At 41.9% G+C, this 24833-nt stretch overlaps 1 protein-coding gene across 1 annotated transcript; it reads right to left on the reverse strand.

Annotated features, from left to right (window-relative positions):
- Nucleotides 1-700: 700 nt before the first annotated feature.
- Nucleotides 701-24489, reverse strand: SMIM13 (small integral membrane protein 13). Its single transcript, XM_019420120.2, has 2 exons — nt 24292-24489; nt 701-1052 (listed from the first exon to the last, which is right to left on the reverse strand). Exons 1-2 carry the CDS (start codon nt 24365-24367, stop codon nt 865-867), a joined length of 264 nt encoding a protein of 87 aa, XP_019275665.1. The 5' UTR covers nt 24368-24489; the 3' UTR covers nt 701-864.
- Nucleotides 24490-24833: the final 344 nt, after the last annotated feature.

Consider the following 24833-nt stretch of genomic DNA (forward strand, 5'->3'; position numbering starts at 1 on the left):
GAATTTTGTTTCGTCTATTCCCAGGGCTTTGGCAATTTCTCCCGCCTTCGATCGCATTGCCTGGCGCGTGACAGGCAATCCTTTTGCACGCATCTCACCAACGAAACATAGTACAGCTTCGTCCACTTGTGGGTATCTTCCTTTCTTAGGCCCCGTGAAGCATTTTGTTGTCGCTTTACAAGTAAATATGGAAGCACGGTCGTTCCTCCAGCGACGGATGTTGGCTTCGCTAATACCGAACGTGCGCCCGGCTGCCCTGTTTCCATGCTTTTCTGCGTACACGATAACTTTTCGTTTCAATGCTGAATCATAGTGCAATCTTTTGGAAGACATTTTTAAATGCCTCTTAAACCTGACGCATTTGACACCAATGATACAGTGATGACGCTGTCTAGGACAAGCTGTTAGTACGTGCACACATGCACGGGTTGGGTAACTCCATCATAACCATCTCCCGGCTGACGGTAATCACGAGCTACATCCCAATTTCAGACAAGGTTAACATGTGGTAACAAAAACAAAAACACAACATACATTATAGAACTAATAAAATATGGTTTTTCAAGCCTGTGATGTTTACCAGATTCACACCAGTGCAAGAAAATAAGCCCAGGAGGCAAAGAGTAGTAAGTATGTAAGTGGAAAGCTAGTGAAGCAAAAGATTATTCTTTAAGATGGAATTTGCAATGGTCTGATTTGGTTTTATTTAATTCCCTTTATTTTCATATGGCTTACATATAAATCTTTTTTTTTTTTTCCAACTGGACTTAAAATCCAAGTAAAAAAAATGCAAAGCCAAGTCATTAAAGACAGAGGCTCCTCACTGCCTTTCATCATTCACTAGTACAAGACGAGGGCTGGGGGTCAGTGGCCTTCATCAGCAGGCGCCCTCCTTTGGCGAGCAGATCTGATCCTGTGTGAGGATGACGAAGTGTCTTCTTCTGTTTCAGAGCCTGATGGCTCATGATCTCCTTCCTGAGATCCTGTGTCTCCCACCAGTTCCCGCAGAAACTTGAATTTCGATAGAAAAAGATGCCATACAAAATACCAACCTAAAAAGAGACAGAAACATTAAGAAAAATTATTACAAGCAATTTTATCAATTGAGAACATTCTAGTTAATTGTATAGGCATGGGGGTATTTCACCAAACAGTATGTAAAATACCAATATATATGTGATTACAAATATATTTTTATATAACAAACATTTACTAAGCATTTACTACAGACAAGGAGTAAGAATAAACTCTTACATTATACAAGGGTGGTAAAAAGGTTCTGCCTTCGTGGAATTTAGAATCCAAGCTTGGTCCATCTACATTAAAATTATGATGAGATTATGATATCTACGTCCAAGTGTTTATTTTATTAGAGTCAAATTTCTGAGAGCACTTTTCTGGGGAAAAAAGAATACACTCTGCGTTTCCTTGGAGATTCACATCTCAGTGCTAATATTTACTAAAACCAAGTCTCCTTCAACTGCAAGGTGAAGGCCATGCCATGGCAGGGGCACCCGCACTTCAGTAGGAACTTTGGTCAGGGGCACTGGGGGCTTCAGCAGTAGGTTAAGCGTCCGACTCTGGGTTCCGGCTCAGGTCATGATCTCACAGTTCATGAGTTCCAGCCCCGCATCGGGCTCTGCACAAACAGCGGGGAGTGTGCTTGGGATTCTCTCTCTCTGCCCCTCCCTGCTCATTCTCTTGCTCTCTCTCTCTCAAAATCAATAAATAAAACAAAAATGAACTTCCATCAGACTCAAGCTACTCATAAGTTTCTAGAAATAGTAAACTTTCAAAGAAAATTAATACATTTTCTTTCATTACACGACAAAAGAATAAAGCCAGAGCACCACTATCGAGGCTCAAGGTTTTTAAAAACATGGCATTTTCATGTCAGAGTCATTAAAAAGTCTGAACAACTCTACTTACAAATTAAAAAAAAAAATCACTAACCAAGTTTTGTTTGTTTTACGAGAAGTTTGAAGTTCACTACGTTTTAGGCGCCCACGAATAAGGATCAATCAATAAATGAGTGCACAGGATAAAACCTGTGAACCCATGATAGTTGGTCTGAAATGTTAAGAGTATATGAAAACAAACAAAAGTAACCACTGTAACAAAGCTTTCCACGCGAGTGCCTTTCACTATGCCTTCCACTTTATACACTCTAGCAGAAAAGCAATTGATCACAGCATATCCTGATGAGGAGCATTTTTATGAAAACAAAATCCAAGCACCTCTTCTACCCCCAGCATTACACCAGACCAGGATGAATGGCCAACTGAAGGAAATTTCTAATTCTACTTGTTACTTTCTTGCAATCTCTGAAGGAAAAAAAAAAAAAAAAAAGAAAGAAAGAAAAAAGATCAACAGTAAGCTCCTTGGTATTAAAAGACTAATAACTTCAGGGATTTAACCCTATTTCCCAAGTATTTGCTTTCCTAAACTGCTGAATGGTAACCAACCAAACCACACCACAAATATATTTTGGCCAACTGTGAGTTAAACATTGAACTCTGTAAAACAGTATTTTAATAAAATTCCAAAGTAGCGTGCTCTTGTCTTTACCCAAAATTCTTTGTAAACACAGGCACAGAGAATTAGCAGAAAAAACTCTGGAGTCAGGAATCCCAGTTCTGACAGAAGACTCACAAAGCTGCTGTAAGAACTAAATGAGAAGGTACATACAGGGCTCAGGAGTCCAGCACTGAGTAAGCATTTTGTAAAATGCTTCGTGCACCTAAGCTGTGGTAGTCCCTGGGCAGTGGGATCTAAGGTGCCTTCTATTTTGTCAATTATCTTTTTTTTTTAATTGAGATATGTTTCACATAGCATAAAATTCCCTCTTCGAAAGTATACAATTCAGTGGTTTATAGCATATTCACAAGGTTGTGCGACCATCACCGTGGTCAGTGTCTGTCCAGAACATTTTCATCGACCCCAAAAGAAACCCCGTATCCATCAGCAGTCACTCCCCATGTCCTTCTCCCTCCAGCCCCTAGCAACCACTTGTCTCCTTTTTCCTGTCTCTATGGATTTGTCTATTCTGAACATTTCATATAAATGGAATCACAATACGTAGTCTTCTGTCTGGCTTCCTCCCGTCCGCGTATGCTTTCAAGGTTCATCATCCACGTTGTTACAGGCACCATCATTCCATTCCTTCTTATTGTTGAATAGTATTCCAGTGCATGGACACATCACACTAGGTTTAACCATTCAACAGTGAACGGACATCTGGGTAGCTTCTACTTTGGGGCTGGTATAGAAAAACGTTTCTGCTTTTGGGTGCAGGGACCATTTGTGTACAAGTTTTTGAAGAGACGTGTTTTCATTTTTCTTAGACACCCAACAGTCCAACTAGGAGTACAACTACCGGGTCATATGGTAACTTTGTGCTTAACCGTTTGTGAAATTGCTAAGTCGTCTTCCAAAAAGTGGCTGTGCCACCTTATATCCCCACCAGCAACGCATGAGGCGCCACTTTCTCTACATCCTCACCAAGACTTTTTATTGTCCACCTTCTTTTCCATTACGGTCATCCTAGTGGGTGTAGCACTGTGGCTTTTACTTGCATTTCCCTTGTGACTAAGACATTGAGCATCTTTTCGTGTTTACTGGCCATCTGCGTATCTTCTTTGGAGAAATATCTATTCAATTCCTTTGCCTACTTTTTAAAACAGGTTGTTTGTCTTTTTAGCTTGTAAGAGTTCTTTATATATTCTTGATACTAGACCTTTATTAGATACGATTTCCAAACATTTCCTCCCATTCTGCGGGTTGTCTTTTCACTGTCTTGACAATGTCATTTGAAGTACAAATGTTTTCAATGATGATGAAGCCTAATTTATCATTTTTTTCCTTTGATGAAATCCAACTTATTTATTTTTTCTTTGTTTGCTTCTATTTGTGGTGTCCTATCTAAGGAACCAATGGCTAACCCAAGGTCATAAAGATTTACACCTGTGTTCTTCTAAAAGTTTTAGTTTTAGGTCCGATCCATTTTAGTTAATTTTGGTGTGAGAGATTCAAATTCATTCATTCTTCATATGGATACCAAGTTGTTCCAGAACCATTTGTTGAAAAGGCTGTTCTTTTCCCCATTAAATTGTTTGGCACCTTTGTTAAAAATCAAATGACCAGGGGCGCCTGGGTGGCTCGGTCGGTTGGGCGTCCGACTTCGGCTCAGGTCACGATCTCAAGGTCCGTGAGTTCGAGCCCCGCGTCGGGCTCTCTGCGGACAGCTCAGAGCCTGGAGCCTGTTTCGGATTCTGTGTCTCCCTCTCTCTCTGCCCCTCCCCTGCTCATGCTCTGTCTCTGTCTCAAAAATAAATAAACATTAAAAAAAAAAAATTTAAAAAAATCAAATGACCATAAGGAGGTGGGGTGGTAAAAAAAAAAAAAAAAAAGTCAAATGACCAGATTGATGTACGGTATCTTTATGCTAGTACTGCACCGTCTTGATTACAGTAGCTTTGTATTAAGTTTTGACATTGAGACTGAAAGTCTACCATCTTTGTTCTTCTCAAGGTTGTCTTGGCTGTTCTGAGTTGTTTGCATTTCCATGTGAATTTAGAATTGCACTGTGGACTTCTGCAAAAAAGGCCGTGAGAATTTTAATAGGGGTTACAGTGAATCTGTAGACTGACATGGGGGCCCTACACAGTTTTTTAATACTTCCCTGTACTGAATGTAATTTTTCTACAACAGACACACATGGGTTTTGATAAACGGGAAAATCAGGGGAAAAACAAGTCAGAAACTATAAGTAAATCATGAACACTCTACAGATGTGTAGGTTTAAACATGCCAATGCCATTAATTGGCCTAAATTATTAAAGCCAGTTGATTTCTTTTATTTTCAATATTTTTTAAATTGTTTTTTTAATTTAATTTATTGTCAAGTTGGCTAACATACAGTGTATGCGGTGTTCTCTTGGTTTGGGGAGTAGATTCCCGTGATTCATCGCTTACATACAACACCCAGTGCTCATCCCAACAAGTGCCCTCCTCAATGCCCATCACAGAGCCAGTTCATTTCAATAAATACTAAGGAAAACCCGTAACTCTTGGATTAGTTGTGACTATCGAAGATGACAGTCTTGACCTCATAAAACACAAAGATTCCAACAGTGGCTGCAAGGTGTAAAACGACCATAAAGAAACGTAAGGGTTACAGGTTTAAATTTTTTTATTAAAAAGAGACTACAGTGAAGGGCTGGCATGACTGGAACTCCACCATGAAACACTACAGTGCCCTTGCGACGGTTAAGACAAAGCGAAGTCTCCTAGCACAGAAATCTACAAAATAAGGAATTGAAGACAGCCGTCACAGTCAGTTCGGGAAGCTACAAAAGCATTCAGCGAGATCACAAACTCAGCTTTAAGAAAACAAAAAAAATGTTTTCAATCTCTGCCAACAACCTATGTAAGGGATTCAATCTCGAGTCAAAATTCAGAATGTGGCTGCCAGCGAGACGCTTGAGTTCAGAGCAGTAAGTTACGGCTCAGCACCCCCTCCTCACCCGCACCAGCTAAGCCATTCAACTTCACACCTCTAATGTTTATCCCCCAACCTGGAGAAAAGAAAACTCCCCACTCTGGTCTGGGTGGAAGATATGCAAGGGCTGGCAGTGGAGGGGGGAGCATGTGGGTAGTGACACTGCTTCCCACAAAAAATCGTGAGGTAGAGAATTCCAGATACGGAGTTCATCTGCTGGCCGGCCACAAAGAACAAATACTCACCGTGCCTGTTTTTCAGGGGCTACTATAATGACAGGGTAGGAATGCAAAGCTAAGAGAGAAATTGCAGTGTTGATAAGAACTGCGGTGGTATTCACTAAAGTGAGGGAAGTTCAACAAGCTGTTCTCCAAGTAAAATGAGTACTTCTTACAGAGATAGAGATAGAATTTGTTGAAGACAGATGTGGGGGAAGGGAGTTTCCATATCACAGTACTTACGAATAGTAACATCTTATGCTTCTACAAAGAGTATTAGTAGTCTGAACAAAGGATGACACCAAAAATTCCAGGCAATTTGATCAAAAACAAAAAAACAATCACACGGGCTGTAATTTATTTTAGAAAAAGAACCATTATTAAAACCCCAGTGGGTATATACCAGGAAAAGCATGACTTAGCAAACAAAAAACTAAGAGAGGTACTATCACCGTGCCAGATAAAACTAACAAGATAGTCACTGACTGTGTTAATTAGACATGGAAATCATATTAGCTAACTTTTTTTTGTCCGACTTGGGGACAGGTACTATAAGGAAACGCTTTGCACATATTTAATGGCCAAACTGTCACTCAGTTTAAACTGTTTCTTCACGTATTCCTGGTAGCTGATTAATGGGGCCCTGACCTATTCATCTATAGCACCTTACTTGTACTGATCTTACGACCAATACAAAGTAGAAAGGCATATACACATTCCTCTCCTCCTAGGTTAATAAAGCAGCTTTTCCTCCAAGTAACAGAAACGTTGGCTTATCTTAACCAAAAAGAGGGAATTTATTGTTAGCTTACAGGAGAGTCTCAGAACGCATGGGAAGAAGCACCCTTACTGGGGACAGAACAAGAAGACTCCTGTGAACTGAGGTAGTTCTCACAGCATTATCTGTTTCCCTCTACACACTTGCTTCACTTTCTTCTCGGCTTATCTTGCACATAGCTGCTTCTTCCCAGTTCTATGAAAGACTTCTCAGTTCATACCCTCAAAAAAAAAAAAAAAAAAATATATATATATATATATAAAATAACATAATAAAATAAAATAAAACCCTGGAATCTCTATCCCAACTTGGGTCACATGTCAGCCCCAGGGCCAGTGTGCATCTCCTCAGTTGGGTATCGTGAATGTGGCTGTCAGGCCTACCACGTAGAATTTGTGTGATCTTAGCGACAGCAGGGGGGTGATGGGATAGCCTGGAGAAAGAAGCCAGTAAAGCTGTCTCTTCTACTTCCATTAGCAACAGAGTCCTGGAGGACAGTCTCCACTAATGAGTCACTCCAAAACAAAACATCCCAGAGCTAGGCAGACAATTCTTCTGATGGATAAAGTCTAGCCAAAACCTTCAATAGTCTTGCCTTGATTCCTTCAAAACCTTCAATCTCCTCACCCTGATTCCTTCTAAACTGCAACACAGTGCAACCTTTAATGAATGTCCACACTGCAAGAAGTCCTCAACCTCTTGAAATGAGAAACTACTTACCTAAGGAGGGGTGAGTGAGATCAGAGAAGGCTGGGAGTCATATTCTCCCTTTTACAGAAAAGAACACATGTAAATGCAAGGCAAGTTCAAAAGCATTCATTATACAATGGAATGACCCTCGTTAACGATAGGTGACTACCACATTACAGCCATTCACAACAAAATCACTCCAACTGGCCACTCATCACACTCTGCTAGGAAGCTTTGAGAAATTACAGCTTCCCAAAGACTCATGCCAGATAAATCATACCCCAAGGACTGTGCTTACTCATTTTTTTTAAAGCTCCCTAAATGATTCTGATGCACATGCAGGTTTGGAAAAAAGAAATGAAGAAGACACATGAGTGCTGTTGCAGCTCAAATATGGAGATGAGCCAAGGAAAAGGAAAAAAAAAGATGAGCAGTGGATCAGCAGTGGGGAGGAGGCAAGAAACCAGCTGAGCAGGCCATCTAACAGAGAAGATCGCACTTGAGAAAAGGCCACAAGAGCCACATTAGCCGTTAACAGGACAAAGTAAGTGTATGAGGGGGAGCTACAAAGAAACTTTCCCAGGCATCACTGGTAAGGGGGGCGATGCTGCAGAAGGATGATGGATGTGTAATGAAGGATGTAACGGATGGTCGGAAGTTGGACGTAAAGAACAATCATACCTTTGCTCCAAGTAGAATTCGGTTACGACCCGGTTAACAGAATGACTTAATGAAACACTTACGAATCTGAAGTTCATTCTGTTGTATACTATGAACATAAGAGAAAACAAATGGGAAGTTGCATAACATAAAATGAAGCATCACACTCTATCTACGTGTTACTGATGTAAGACAGTATCGAATAGGAGAGGGGAGTGTGTGCCGGGAGGTGGAAAGGCATCACAGACACAAAGGACAGAATCAACAGTTCAGATTTACGACTGTGACTTTCCATATTAATAGACCAGCTCAATTTGGACTCTGGGCCCTAGTGACTAACTTCTACCAGATACGTGTATGTATCTTCGTGGAGGAGTGGGATAAAAGGAAGAATAATCACTACGAAGGCTATCTTTTACTGAAAAGGACTTACCCTTGTACCCTGCACACCTGCAGCCGACAGGAACTCTCAGGAACTCTCCCGGGACTACAGCTCATATAATCCCTTCCACTGAGACCTGATATGCAGGTACCACAAACTCCCTACCTAACCTTACTCTATGGGATGCGTGTCTTGTGCCTTGTCCTGGGATTTAGTAAGAGAGAAATGGGAAGGAGGAAGGGAGAAAAGAAGTGGCGGAGGAGAATTGTCCACAATTAGATGTGTACATGTTAAAACGAGTGCTGCAGTTTTTCACAGTTTCAAAGGCAAGTCTGCACCTTGCTGGTCTCACGCTGGTAAGCGCTGTATGTCAGAAACACTGGCTGGCAACACAGGGTGTATATTCTGGGACAAGCAAATGAGCACTCTCTTGCGTGTGCCAACAATTAAGCGTTATTAGCTCAAAGGATGAATTTCACGAAACACATCGTACGTTGTTTTCCTGTGCAAGATAAACGTGCTGGCAGCAGAAGGGTGGTGATAGCAGATGAACCTGAGTGATGAACCAACACCATCAACACACCACAAGCCCAAGGGACGGTTGTAATTATAGAGTTCTCCCTTTACAAAGTGCTTTTCTATTCAGCGTCTCCTCTAGTCCTCCCAATTACACTCTGAATTAATGAGACTAGGAATCATTACCCCTATTTTCTAGATAAGAAAATAAGAGAAAGTGACTCAACCACTGAAGAAAGCCAGCTAGGCAAAAGAGAGCAATGAATTTTAAGTGGATCAAATATCACAGATTTTTGTGGTGAAAGGACGGCCGAAGGACAGAATCACCAGTTCAGATTTAAACACAAAACATCAATTAGAGAATGAGAATTTGATATCACCACCCAAGATCTTTTCAGGTCAAAAGCGCAGCTACAGTATAATCACAAATTCTCGTCTTGGTGGAATCAGTCCAATGGAGTTGCATAATCTCACCTTCGTGATGGTATCGAAGTGGTTAACTACCTGGCTCAATACCAGTCTCAATGTGTACAAAGCTTTTTTCCACTTTCAACCCTATGACTGATTTTTAGTTTAATCTGAAGGTAGCTAAGGCTCACTTCTAAGATAATATATTCAAGGCCATGGACACAGGCTAAGTAAAAATAGAGCCATGCTCTTCCACCTCTTACCACAATACTCCCTCTACCGCCCGCCCCTTTGGTAATGACCCACTGGGCAACGCTAAGTTATAAGCCCCTGGAAATACCACTACTGAATCAACACAAGGTTGAACCACCAATACCTCCACATTCAAAACTCTTTTACCCAATAAACACAACATTTTTTAAGTTGCCTTTTAAAACCTCTCCTCTTTCCTATTTTCTTCGTTGGTGACCACAACACTCTCACAGATCCAAATATTACCTCTATTACAAACGATAACCAAATTTTCCCTCCATGCCTCCCACCTTTCTTGAACCCGAGGGAGGAATGGTTGGCTTGAACAACAGCTCCTTCTGATTTTCTTCTTTCTGTAATGGGTATTATATCCTCTCCTCCTCATCCCTCTGGTGAGCAGTAGTTCCTTTGCAGCACATTGTCCCTCCTCTACTTTACCTCAGTGCTATATAATATTCTACCTCAATAAACCCTCTTCCATCTGTTTCCTTCTCTACATTCCCAATGCCATTTTCTATCCCAGATCAAAACTTATTATCTGCCAACTGGATTATCAGCATAATCTCTTATAGCTCATATGCATGTTGGAGCCGCACTGCTTGGCCATGAATCCTAACTCAACAACTTACTTGCAACTTGGGCCAGTTCACCTCTACGTGCCTCAGTTTCCTCTTCTGTGAAGTGGAGAGAACAGTACCTACTCTCAGAGAGTGACACTGATAATAAAAAGAATATATATAGTAGGCTAAAAAGATGCCAGGCACATAATAAACGTATATGAATTGTTACTACCATTGTTACTATTGCCTAGGCTCCAGTCTCTTCCTCTCTAGGGCAAACTCTATAGATGCAGGGCTATTACCACTGTTATTAAGGGTTTTAAGCATCATTGATACATAACTTTTAAACCTTCCTACTGCACTGTCTCTTCAGTGTGGTGCTATCTTGGGTGACGGCTTTAACACTGGGGGCTCACTTCCGTCCTCATTGCATTAATAACTGACTGTCTCTCATTCCCCCCAAGACACAAGTTTCTTAAGACAAGGAAATGGTATGGTTTATCAGTGTCTTTCACTCTATTCCCTATGTCTTGAGCATGTCTGGCAAAGAGTAGATACACAAATCAAATCAACCAGCCTCCATCCTCTCAGCACCCAACACACAGACAAAACCACCCATGAGTTTAAGGGTTTAATGACTTTCACCAATTAACCCATTTCACGGCTCTGAAGATGCCTACTACATAATGTAGTTACAAGTGGACAGAACTGCTTAAAGATACTGAACAACCTTATCAAACAAGTTGACCTAACACGTACAGAACATTCTATTCAATAACTGCAGAATAATCATTCTTTTCAAGTGTATATAGAACATTCACCGAAATACACCATTAATCAGTCTCAATAAATGTAAGAGTAAACTCTCTTAAAAATTTTTTTGTTTAACATTTATTTATTTTTGAGAGACAGAGACAGACAGAGCACGAGCAGGGAGTAGAGAGAGAGGGAGATACAGAATCCGAAGCAGGCTCCAGGCTCTGAGCTGTCAGCACAGAGTCCGACATGGGACTTGAACCCACGAATCGCGAGACCATGACCTGAGCAGAAGTCAGACCCTGAACCGGCTGAGCCACCCAGGCACCCAAGAGTAAACTCTCTTAAATTTTATGATACAAAATGTATTTTCTGACCATAACAAAAATTAAAGTAGAAATGGATGACTAAATGATATATGGAAAAAAATCAAATATTCAAAATTTAAGCAACATACTCCTAAATAATCCATTCAAACCAGAATTCACAGGCGAAACTAAAATTAGTCTGAACTGAATAATTTTTTTTAATCAAAAGCAATACCCGAAAAGAAATTTATTTCATCATTTAAAAAAAAAAAAAAAAAAAAAAAAAGGAAGGCCTAAAATCAATCATCTAAGCTTCCACCATGAGAAACTAGGAAAAGAAGTACACATTAAACTCAAAGTAAGTAGAAGAGAGGCGCCTGGGTAGCTCAGTTTTGAGCACCCAACTCGATTTCAGCTCAGGTCAAGATCTCATTGTTTGTGGGATCAAGCCCCACGTACAGCTCTGCACTGACAGAGCAGAGCCCGGTTGGGATTCTCTCTCTGCTCCTCCCCCACTCATGCCACACACACTCTCTCACTCTCTCTCAAAATTAATATATAAAAAACTTTTTTAAAAAAGGCTGATTGACTTTTTAACAAAGATAAGTAGAAGAAAATAAAGATATCGGCATAAAGCAATGGAATAGAATATGGACAACTAATAGCAGGGAGAAAAAATGAAACCAAAGTTGATTCACTGCAAAGATCAATAACATTTATAAACTTCTAGCCAAACTAATCATGTGAAAAAAGAGAGAAAGGACACAAATAACCAATATCAGGAATGAAAGAGAAGACATCATCACAGATGCTACAGATATTAGAAGAATGAGAGAATACTCATTCTATGAATGTCCACTTTGTGTCTATAAAGGCTCACTTGAGAAGAAACAGACAACGAGAGTAGCCCAATGTCTATTTAAAAAATTGAATTTGTAGTTAAAACCTTCCCCAAAAGAAAAGTTCTGGCCCAGATTAATTCTACGTAACATTTAAGAAAGTATGAACTGTGGCAGACACAGCTTAGGAACCTCAAAGAAGTCAAGCCACCGTGTAACTCTTGTGTGACCTGTCCCCATGAGTGTGGCCACAACGTGTGTCCTACTTCCAACGGAATACAGCAAAGGTGATGGGATAGTTACTCCTTTTATGAGGTTTTAAGACACATGTAAAAGGATTCTGCAGGTACAATTAAGGTCCCCATCAACTGATTCTGAGTTACTGAAAAGGGAAATTATCTTAGGAGGACCCAACTGAATTAAGTGTTAAGTCTTTAAAAGAGACACTGAGCCTTTCCTTGGTATCAGAGAGATTCTCCCACTGGCTTAAAGAAGCAAGCCACCACAAGTCCTACAGTCACAAGGAACTGAACTCTGCCAACAGCCGTAAGAGGCAAGCTAACACCCTGACTGCACTTGTGAGACGGACAGTAGAAGACCCAGCTAAGCCATCCCCACACTCCTGACCTGCAGCAACTGTGAACAAATAATTAAGTTTTTGTGAGCCGTTAAGTTTGTGGTAATGTGTTATGCAGCAAGAGAGAACTAATACCCTAATTCTAAGTAAATTCTTCCTTCCAAGAAATAAAAGAGAAACACTTCCCCACTCACTTTTGATGAGGTCTCGCAGGACCCTCAGGACAAAATCAGATAAAAGCATTTAAGAAAGCTACAAATATTCCTCATGAAACAAATTCTGCAATACACAAAAAAGATACATATGAAAAAGATAACCATCAACATATAAAAAGAGTCTATCTGAGGAACTTTGGGTTGCTTTAACATTGAAAACTCAGTGTAAGACACCATGTAAACACTTAAAGACTTAAACACTTAAAGACTTAAGACTTAAACACTAAAGAACATGATCATCTCAACACAGAAAAAGCATCTGAAAAAAAATCCAACATCCATTTCTGATTTCTAAAACATTTCATCAGGTTAGGAAAAGAAGGAAAGTTTTCTTCTTCGACCTGATAAAGAATATCTACAAACAGGGCGCCTGAGTGGCTCAGTTGGTTAAGTGGCTGACTTCATCTCAGGTCATGATCTCATGGTCCGGGAAGTTTGAGCCCCGTGTCAGGCTCTGTGCTGACAGCTCCGAGCCTGGCGCCTGCTTCGGATTCTGTGTCTCCCTCTCTCTCTGCCCCTCCCCCACTCACACTCTGTCTCTGTCTCTCAAAACTGAATAAATGTTAAAAAAAAATGTTAAGAATATCTACAAACAACCTACAGCTAACATTACACTGTACAGTGAAAGACTACATGTTTATCTCCGAAAAATCAGGGAGAAAGATCTGCTCTCAGCTCTTTCAATGCTATACTAGAGAGGTACGATGAAGCAAAAACTAAAAAAGACACAGATACTGGAAAGAATAGGTAAAATAATCTTCATGTGCACTTAATACGAATCTCTGGGTAGAAAATCCTATGGAATTTACAAAAACTAAATGAATTCAGCAGTATTGCAGAATACACTGTCAATATACGAAAATCATTTATATTTCTACATATCAGCAGCAAATATTAAATGAGTACCACACACAATAGCACCAAAAATATGAAACCTTCACAGTTAAATTTGACAAAAGTAATGCAAGAATTGTATTATATATTGAAATACGTAAAATGTTGCTGAGAGAAATTGAAGTCTGAAGAAGAAGGAGCGGGGGAGGAGGAAGGGAGGGAGAAGATGGAGGGGGGAGGAGGAAGGGGGAGGGGGAGGAGGAGGAGGAGAAGGAGGAGAAGGAGGAGAATGAGGAGGAGGAGGAGGAGGAGGAGGAGGAGGAGGAGGAGGAGGAGGAGGAGGAAGAGGAGGAGGAGGAGGAGGAGGAGGAGGAGGAGGAGGAGGAGAGATACAATATGGTCATGGATCTCAACCTTAAGATGTCAAATCTCTCTACCTTCACCTACAGATTCAATAGGTCTATTCTGGCAAGCTGATTCTGAAGCTTAAGGAAATGCAAAGGATCTAGAATAGCAAACATTTTGAAAAGAGTAACCCTGCATAACCTACGCAATTGGTATAAGGATACATATATGTCACTGAAACAGAAAAGTCCAGAAATAAACTCATATATAGGGTCAACTGATTGTCAGCAACTGCCTTTTCAATAAATGACACTAAAACATCATTTTCAACAAAAGATGCTAAAACACCCTTATGTAAAAAAGGTCCCTGATCCTTAACTCAAAAACCATACACAAAAAAATCACCTCAAAGTTCACAGTCCTACAGGTAAAACCTAAACTATAAAACTCATAGGAAAAAGTATTTGTGACCCCGGGGTAAGCAATGACTTCTTAGGATTCAAAAAGCATGAAATATAAAAGAAACTGATCAATGGAACTTAAAATACAAAACATTTGCTCTTCTAATGATACTTAAAAATGAAAAGGCGGGGCGCCTGGGTGGCTCAGTCGGTTGAGCATCCCACTTCGGCTCAGGTCATGATCTTGCGCTCTGTGAGTTCGAGCCCCACGTCCGGCTCTGTGCTGACAGCTCAGAGCCTGGAGCCTGCTTCAGATTCTGTGTCTCCCTCTCTCTCTGGCCCTCCCCCCGTTCATGCTCTGTCTCTCTCTCTGTCTCAAAAATAAATAAATGTTAAAAAAAAAAAATTAAAAGGCAAGACATCAAAATATTTATAAAACATGTATCTGATAAAAGACTGTCCCCCCAAATACACAAGAATTGTTACAACTTTATAATAAAAAGATAATGCAACTTCTTAAATGGGCAAAAAATGTAAACAGACACTTGACAAGAGAGCTGTTGGCAACGGAAAATGTTTGGCAGTTTCTCACAGAGAAATGAAAACATATACCCCACCAAAACTTGTAAATGAATGTTAATAATAATAGTAATACTTGTATCAACCCAAACTGGAAATCCTAACATCCATCAATCAGCAAAAGGATAAACAAATCGTGGTACATCCATACAATGGAATATTATCCATCAATTGAAAACCTGAATCACTGATATACACAACACCACAGATGGATTCAAAAGCATTGTGCTAAGGGAAAAGAAGTCAAACACAAAAGACATGCTGTATGATTCCATTTACATTAAATTCTAGAAAAGGCAAAATTATGGTTATGGAAAGCAGTGCAAGTGTTCCCAGGGGCTTGAGGAACTGACTACAAAAGGACATGAGGGAACCTTCTGGAGTGATCAAAAAGTTCCGTATCTTGGGTGTGGTGGTGGTCACACTACTGTATACATGTTGTTGTTGTAAACTCAACAAATTTCGTCCTTCCTTTTCTGTGACCAACAGACATGTTTTACCTTATTCTCTCACTATCTTTGAACTGTGTATTATCCTCCATCTCAATCTAAGGACAGTCTATGTGTCTAAGACCAGACTTAACCTTTGAAAATCTATTTTCCACACATCAGTTAATTCATACTTCTTCACGAATACGATCCTCCGTATTCCCAGATTCTATTACTTGCACTCGGCTAAAAGTAGAGGTTGTGTGCACTGCTCAAGTCACAGCGAGTAAGTACGTGGCAGTGCTGGTTGCCTTTAAAGCTGGATCAGCCAGAGTCCAACTCCGCTCACTAGCTCCCTGACGAGGGAGACAGCACAGCAGGAACCCGGGACTGGGCACTAGACAGGCCTGCAGATTTGTCCGCCTGGGGTCTGCTGAGCCAGGTTCAACCACGAGGCACAAGGAAGCCAACCCCTAGGGAAGGGAGAATGTGCCCACGGAGACAGACAGCTGCTTCTCTCTGCTCCTGCAGGCCCCCACCGAGGCTCTCCCGTGACCTAACGGCTTCAAATCTCAAACGCTCTTCAGACACGGGCAGACAGAGCAGACGAAGTGGCATCACAGTTGTCAGGCCGTGTCAGGCCACGACCACTCCCAGCCCCTACACCGTGGCCTCCTGATTTCAAACTCTCATCAACCCTAAATACTGACCTACCTGCTTTCCTTGCTTCTAGCCTCCCCAGTCCACACACTGTAGCTAGAACAGCCTATAAAATTCTGAGTTCCTGCTAAAAAACTCTCAGCTCCCCAGTGTCTATCAGAAAGCATAAATTCTGCAGGCGATGCATATAAAATGCCACAATCTGGGTGCTTCCTGCCTCCATCTACAACCTCATCTTAGCCAGTGCTTCAAGGACTAAGCGTTCATTCGTTTACTCATTCATTCGAATATCCGTGAAACACCTGCCATGTCCCAAATACCATCTTTACTGAAACATATTGGCCCAATAAGGAAATCTAGACAAAAATAAAGTATTGTGAGGGAAAGCGGCAGGTGTGTGAAAGGCGGGTATCTTACAGAGAGAGGTTAGGGAGGCCTCGCTGACAACTAGAAGGACAGCGACAAAGTTGCCATTTACTGAGATGGAGAAGGCTCCCAGATCAAGAATGCGCTTTTAGATATGCTTGTTATACTCGTTATTCATTGTTCGAGAGTTGTTATGACCCCATTTCCAGGTCCCCTCCCTCCTCGAGGTGGGGAGGTCAGGGGGTGGAGCTGAAACATGCCACCCTCTAATCCCATTTGTTCTTCTTAATGACCAGCCCCTGGCCTCAAACCACCTAGAGGCCCCACCCCCAGCCACCTCCCTGCAATGGTCCAAAGATGCTATGAATAAGGAAAGATGCTCCTATCCCCCCAAAATTCTAAGGGTTTGGGCAACTTTTTGCCAGAGACCAAGGACAAAGACCAAATATATTATTATCCCACGGAGTTGAACTCCTTAGTTGATGACTACTCTTCAAGCCACAGGACAAAGAAAACATTTGTTTCTCTTTGAAAATCAGGTAACAACAGGGAATAAGTACACACACCCAACTTGATGAATTTCATGTAAAATACAGTGTGCCTACCTTAGACCTTTTCTTAGATTCTTACAAATTTGTTGCTGAAAGTAACAACTAATTTGTATCCTCTTCCAGAATTTGTGATTTAGTGGTAGAACCAGGTTTTTGGTAGTTATCTTTGTATCTCAGAACCATGCTTATAAGACAGGTTCAAATATTTGAGGGAAGAAAGGGCATAGGACATCTGACCATAAATGGGAATAAATGAGAAAGGTAAAAACAATGCCTAAGGTTTTGTGCATAAACTGAAAATAAGGAGTTGTTTTGGGTAAAGATTCTGGGCTCTATTAAATAACAAGAAAAAGGAGCAGAGTCATGTATGTGAACTTGGAGCTCAGAAGCCTAGATCTTACTCAAGTTACATTGCAGGATTTTTTTGTAACTTCAATACCTGGGATTCACTGTCTTGCCACTTCGAAGAATAAAGAGGTGGACACAAAATGAACAGCAGGGAAAAGTTTATTAGGGTGCAAGAAAGTAAGAATAGTATGAAAGCTCTCTAAGAGAAGGAGCATTTGAAAGTGAATGCCTGTGACCATAGCAGGGGACTTTGTTTTACAGGGTTTTGTTCAGGCCTCTCTGCTTCCCCGAGTTTCTTCTCAGGTGCCACCTTTATTGCCTGGGTAACTCTAAAAGCCTACTCACTCCTTTTTGATTGGCTATTTTCTATTGTATGAGGGGCGGTCTGTGGCCATCCTGTTCCCTGTGGGTCATAAGGTTTTAAGGTCTACTACTCGTTTTTAGCTAGGTCTTTTGTCAAATTCCTGGTAGGGAGAGTATGTTGTCTGTTACATTCTTCAGAGGAACCTTATGCCCGAAGGAGTCTGCTGTGGTCAGACCCGCCCATAATTGTTCCAAAATTTGTGTTTTTCCCCAGCCAGAGACCTCAGGTCCTACCTGACCTTTCCCTCTCTGCCTATTTTATCCTATCTTTCCCTAATATGGTTACCTTGTATGAGTGTCTTCCCCGTTGGAGTAAAAGGCCCTCAAGAGCATGGATTATGCTTCATTAATTTGTGGATACCCATAAGCACTGCCACAGCACCTGAACATGAATGAGTTCCTTCAGTGCATTTTGAGTAATAGGAGGGCTGTCCATCTCGAGACCACCTTGGTTTGTACTACCCTGAAGACTTGTCGGTAACAGTTTTAATAATTTATACTGGGGAATCTTTCTTTGTTCTTTCTTCAAATATAGGAGGGTCTACTACAGGCCAAGCACTACTCTCAAATCCAAGGACAGAGCCGTGAACCAGCCAAACAAGGTCCCTGTCTTCATGGAGCTTATACCCTAACTGGGGAAAACAAACTCATAAAACAGCTCACCTCAGAAAGGGCTAAGAGCTCAGAAAACCAAGGATCACCGAGATAAAAAGTAACTGGGTGAGTTACCCTAAGCGGACAGGGGCAGGTCTCTTCTGCGACAGCAGCGGATGTGAAACGTGGATGAAGAACCAGCCACGTGAAGAGACAGAGGAAGATTGAGGGCAAAGGCCCTGGGGAGAGTACAAGGCTGGCCTGTTGGTAGAAAGGTGAGAGCAGTGGGGAGGAGAACAGAGGTGAGTGGAGAAGCAGGAGGGGCCACATCAGGCAGATCCTTGTAGCCACCGCAAGGGATCTGGATTGTATTCCAAGGGAAACGGGAAGCCACAGGAGGATAGGTTTTAAGCAAGGAGGGACATTTTCTAAAGGGTGGTAAGATGATCTGGCAGAGCAAAGGAAACAAAAGTCTGGACGGCTGGAAAGACGAATATCAAATGGAGCCAAAATTTACTCAAGAACTATGGAAAAGATCAGGACTTGGGATGGGAAGACGGGAGGGTTGAGGAGGAAAGAAAAAAGGACTGGCGGAAAGTCTATTTGCAAAGCTGACACGCAGGCAGCCAAGTGTAAAGCACCCAAGCAGAAAATGAGAGGATTCTCCTCGGAAAACACGGAATACCCATGGAGAAGAGACCTCCAGCCACCAACAATTGGGGACTCTCCTAGAGAAGAAGAACTTGCTGCCAGAACTGACACTAAGACTTGATTACCAACTTTTACTTCCTCACCCTTAAACATGAATACAGAACAGAGCAGTAGACATTTGTCAAAATCTCCAATCGCAGAAAGAATCCAAAGCAAACAAACCAAAAGAAAAGATATGGAAGAAACAAAGGCAATGCAGGGAGAAGAAAAACACTTCATTAAAAACTACAGTTGACCCTTGAGCAATACAGGTTTGAGCTGTGCGGGTCCATTTACACACAGAATTTTTTCAATAAATACAGTACTATAAATGTTTTTTCCTTATGATTTTCTTAATGACATTTTCTTTTCTGCTTTACTGAAAGAATACAGTTGTAATACATACCCAAAATATGTGTTAATTGACTCTTTATGTTCTCAATAAGGCTTCTGGTCGACAGGGAACTATTAGTTAAGTTTTTGAGGACTCAAGAGTTACCTGTGGATTTTCAATGGGGATTCGTGTTCAAGAGTCAACTGCATAACTAACATGCTTATAAAGAGAAAATATAAAAGCATAAAGCAAAAAGAGGTTCTGGAGAAGCAATCAGAGAACAAGTTCAGAAATTAAAAACTGGGTAACTGAAATAAAAACATAAGAGATAGAAGATAAAACCCAAAACATATCCCAAAAGGGAAAGGAGAAATGATAAAAAATAGGACATAAACAGGTAACACTACAGAACCAGCCCATGAGGTCCAACATCCAACTAACAGAAGTGTTTTTAACTGAGAGGACCCAGAAAAATGGAAGGAAGAGAATATACCAAGGCATATAATTATGACATTTCAGAATAACAATGATAGAAAAAACTACCAGAAAGTATCTAGAGACAGAAACCAAGTTACTTATAAGGACAAAGAAACAGAGGGCATTCGATTTCTTAAAATCAGGCCTAAGAAGCTAGAAATCAATAATCATTTTTAAAATGTGGGTGAAAATTATCTACCACCTGACAATTATTCAAATTATCAATCACGTATAAAGGTGGAAAGTTTGTCTAGACATTTTGACATCAATGAAAGACATTTTGACATCGATGAAAGATATGTTCAGGCAGGCATTATTAGCTCAAAAAGGTTATTTTCCATGCATTTTTTTTCTCAGAAAGCGACCAGAAAATGTACTCCTGCAAAACAAGATTATAAATTGAGAATGATGATGACATGAGATCCAGAAAACCAGGGTGCCAGCAGAGAAGGTCAAGGGGAGGCGAGATGGAAGGAGAGCTCTGGGGTTGGATGGGAGAGCGAGACCAAGGGGCAAAAACAGTGTGCACACAGCAAAAAAGTAAGACTAGGAGGTAAACTGAAAAGGCAACTGTTAACTTCAGGAAAAATGAAGAACCATACAAGAAAGGAAGTGAAGTCATATTACATCATTTGACCAGCAGGGACTATTTACACAGTTAAAATATAAATCTTGACTCTCAAATGAGCCAAAGGCTGTCGTTACCAATGGCATGCAAGGAAAGAAGTGGGGACTCTACCATGGTTAATAAATAATGCCTACGTTGCAAAATCAAGAACTAGCTATGAATAAATTATTTACGAATATGAAAGTAAATAGGCAAAACAGTGAAACAGAGGACTGAAGGGAACTACTTTATGCCTTTAGTGCTATTGACTTTTGAAACTGCTTCTTTTGTTAAAAACACTTGAGAAGGGGCGCCTCGGTGGCTCAGTCAGTTAAGCAGCTGACTCTGGATTTCGGCTCAGGTCATGATCTTATGGTTTGTGGATTCCAGCCCCACATCGGGCTCTGTGCTGACAGCGCAGAGCCTGCTTTGGATCCTTTCTCCTTCTCTTCCTGGCATGCTCTCCCTCCCTCTCTCTCAAAAGTAAACTTAAAAAAAAGGGCGGGGTTCTGTTTTAGATGTATTAAGTTTGAGATTCTTTTTAGACATCCAAGTGTGCTATTAAGAAAAGACATTTGGGCGGGGGGAGGACGCCTGGGTGGCTCAGTTGGTTACACGTCTGACTTGGGCTCAGGTCATGACTGACTTTGGATCCTGTCTCCCTCTCTCTCCCTCTCTCTCTCTCTCTCTCTGCCCCTACCCAGCTCACGGTTGCTCTCTCTCTTTCAAAAATAGAAAGAAAGAAAGAAGAGAGAAAAGAAAAAGAAAAAGAAAAAGAAAAAGAAAAAGAAAAAGAAAAAGAAAAGAAAAAATACTTGAGGTGCCTGAGTGGCTCTGTTGGTTGAGCGTCTGATTCTTGATTTCATCTCAGGTCATGACAGGTCGTGGGATGGGGCCCTGCATCAGGCTCAGCGCTAAGCATAGAACCTGCTTACTTTTCTCAGTCTCTCTCTCCCCTTCCTTTTCCCCAGCTCACTCTCTCTCTCTCTAAAATTAAAAAAAAAAAAAATTTAAGAAAAACTATTCGATGCATGAGCCTTGGGTGCAGGAAAAAAGTGAGAGCTGGAGATAATCAATTTGAGTCATTAGCTACAGTTAATATTTAAATCTCCAGGACTAGATAAGGTTATCATAGGGAAAGACCAGAAGGAAAAAGGAATAGAAATACATACTTGTATTATAATACAGAAATATAGTAGAAAATAGCATGCATTATTTCACAGAGTAAGGGCAAGTACTAGTCCATAAAATTTTTATTTCAGAGACAGAAAGATGATAGTGAGATAGATAAATGTATATAAATAAACAGATTGGCATATGTAATTTGTATACTTATAAATGTACTGGGAATAATGTAAAATGTATTTCCTATCAGAGACTGTGATCCAAAATATTTAAGAAATTCTAGGGGATGAGAAGCCAGGAAAAAGGTAAACAATTAGGCGCTGTGGTCGGAAGAATACTATGAAAGTATAGTGTACAAAAGCCAAGAGAAATACTTCGTAGAAGAAATGCTCACCAATATGGAATGAGTATGAGAGGTTAAATACAATTAAGACTAAGTGACCAGTGACCATGGGCTTGGTAATATGGAGACCATTTGTTGCTGACCTTGACAAGGGCCACTTCAGTGAACAGTGGTAGTGGAAAACACTTTAGCGTGGATGAGAGGCAAAAAAGTACATACAACCAATACAGACAAGAGAAAGAAAACCTCCCCAGGAACCTGAAATCTGAACATCAGAATTCACTATGTGAAAGAGCCAGTCAGAGTTTTAAAATAAAGTAGGCTACCAGTTTCTTGGGACAGTCACAGGTTTCTAATCTCCAATGTTGACTGTATTTGGCGATAGGGCCTTTAGAGACTTAATTAAGGTTAAAAGAATTCATAAGGGTGAGGCCCTAATCCAATATGACTGGCTTTCTTACTAGAAAAGATTAGGGCACAGACACACACAGAGAAAAGACCACGCGAGAACACCGGGAAAAGACAGCCGGGAAAAGACAGCCGTCTACAAGCCAAGGACAGGGGCCTCAGAAGAAATCAACCCTGCTGACACCTTGATCTCAGACTTCTAGCCTCTAGAACTGTAAGAACATAAATTTCTGTTGTTTAGTGTATGTGGTATTTTGCTATGGCATCCCTGCAAACTAATACAAGGCCTGAGATTCTCGAGCCTCAAGTCTGGTCAGATCCTTCCCCCCAACCTCTCATCCTTCCCCAAGCCCCCCAGGTCCATCCTAGTCAAACCATGAAGCTAGAGCATCATTAGCTCTCTCAACAGCAACAAAAAAAAAGTGCTTGAATTACTTCTTCATAAAGCTATTATTAGTTCTGGACCATTCCAATCAAAATAAGATGTTCTTTTTTACTTACCACACCTCACCTCTCATTCCACAATTATTTTCTGAAACCAAAGGCAAGATATTTTCAGAAAAATGAGTAAAATCAAAGTTAAATAGCTCTCCGGAGCTGAGAGAGCAAGTATGATGTAGTAACAATCGGGAATTTTGATGCCCCCAGTTGGGCAAACGTTCTACCCAAGGTTTTGTACAGTCTATGTGTCACATCCCCAATTGCAGGCAGCTCACATCTTCAGATGGGAAAAGAAAGCATATGCTTGCATGCTTTCCTCCTTCCCCACCTGCAAACAAACCACACAGATCTGCTTTTCTTTACTTCCAGAATCTCACGTATCTACAATTAGCCCCAAATCCTGACGTCGCAAGCAGGAAACTGAGAAAGGCTTTTCAATTGTTTTATCATCAGAAAAGAAAGGCTGTTAACTCCGGCTCCTTCCTAAAGCAAGAAAACTAAAAATATACACACACGTATATAAAAACAAATACAGGGGTGCCTGGGTGGCTCAGTCGGTTGGGCGTCCGACTTCGGCTCAGGTCATGATCTCGCGGTCCGTGAGTTCGAGCCCCGCCTCGGGCTCTGGGCTGACAGCTCAGAGCCTGGAGCCTGTTTCAGATTCTGTGTCTCCCTCTCTCTCTGACCCTCCCCTGCTCATGCTCTGTCTCTCTCTGTCTCAAAAATAAGTAAATGTTAAAAAAAAAAAAAATTTAAAAAAAACAAATACATATATAGGCATTTGCATAAGTGCACACATATCTTCTCCAAACACAGTTGATACTGAGCATTTAGTACATCATGTAATGAATGTATTTATTTTTATTTCTGCTTAGTTATTGCATCAACCTGAACCCATTCTTCAATATACTGGAATTATGAAAAATTAAACTCACTGACATCTGGTTCTCAATTACTTCCCAAATTTTCACAACCGCTCAGCCACTTTGCTCAGAGACCTGTGGTTATCAGTTACTGTACATACAGAAGTCAAGAAGATCTAAAATGACGCTAATATTACCCTGAGAAGAAAGTTTTATGTCGTCTCAACCCAAGAAAGTCAAAAAATCACAGCAAACTAAACAGCACCATTATTACAAAACTGAGAGTTAGGTTACCTGACCCTGGAAGTTTAATATAGCCGGGGTTTTTTTTAAGTTCTGCCTAGCCTAGACATTTCTGTCGGGAATCTAGTTTGAGCCTGAACTCGAAGTAAACAATTTCACGGAGGGTTTCATACCCAACTCTGTCCCCACCCCCTGATTCAATGAAGGAACGGAAAGTTCTCATTATCATCAGGGCCCGAACCTCTAAAAAAAAAAAAGGACAAGGAAAAACCAATCACTTCACCTTCGAATGCAGGCCAAGGTTAAAATCTGGGCAGACAGTGGTAAGAACGGCAATCAGGAGCAGACGCTGCCCGAGAAGCAAGCAGTATCTGGTTTAACCCCGAGTCAGGATGCCCAGCCCTGGAACCTGTTCTTTCCCTCTCCAGGATGCCAGAGGGCCTGTCCTGGGTCAGGGGCACATCTCCCCCGAGCGACGTGGGCAGCGGATGATTTTAAGACACTTGTCCATCCACGACATTTAAAACCAAAAAAAGAAAGAGACAGGGACAGAGAAAACAAGCGAGCACCCCGAGTCGCGCGGGCGTGTGTACCGCCGTGTGGAACTGCCCCGCGGCGGATGCCCCACTCACCGCACACCATCAGCAGCAGGACGATCAGCAGCGTGACCACGAACACCAGCAGGGTCAGCCCGACGTTGTGCCACATCTTGGGGAGAGGACGGCGATCGGAGGCGGGCTGCGGGCCGGCGGGCGCGGGCGGGCCGGCGGCGCGTGCTGGGCTTCAGCTGCGGGCGCCGGGGGCGGCGGAGCGCCGGGGAGGCATGGGCGGCGGACGCCCCTCGGCAGCGCCCCCAGGGGGCGGGGCGGGGCGGCGCGGGGGCGGGCACAGCGGCCGGCCCGCCCGGCGGACCCTCCTTCGCTCCCCGGCCCGCGGAGCGCGCGGAGAGGCGCCTCTAGCCTCTCATCGCTCGGGGGAGCCGAGGACGCGGCGCCCGGAGACTCCGGCGACCGCCGGATGTGCTTCCATGGCGGACGCCGCGCGCCCAGGGACAGGAGAGAGGGTGAGCACGGGGACGCGCGGCGGACACACGACCCTCGTCGTCACCCGCCCGGGGAGTGGTACGAGAGGAGTGGGGGCGGGGGGGGTCCCTCAGCCGGCGCGGACGGCGCCT

Source organism: Panthera pardus, unplaced genomic scaffold (genome assembly GCF_024362965.1).
Source record: "Panthera pardus isolate Hobbes unplaced genomic scaffold, ASM2436296v1 HiC_scaffold_17, whole genome shotgun sequence".
Taxonomy (NCBI): Eukaryota; Metazoa; Chordata; class Mammalia; order Carnivora; family Felidae; genus Panthera; species Panthera pardus.

Bases quoted from the DNA above. Each gene is read 5' to 3' on its own strand.
- SMIM13 (XM_019420120.2), bottom strand. From the start codon at position 24,367: ATGTGGCACAACGTCGGGCTGACCCTGCTGGTGTTCGTGGTCACGCTG. The intron at 1,053-24,291 runs GTGAGTGGGGCA...GTCTCTTTTTAG, and splicing joins CCTGCTGCTGATGGTGTGCG to GTTGGTATTTTGTATGGCAT.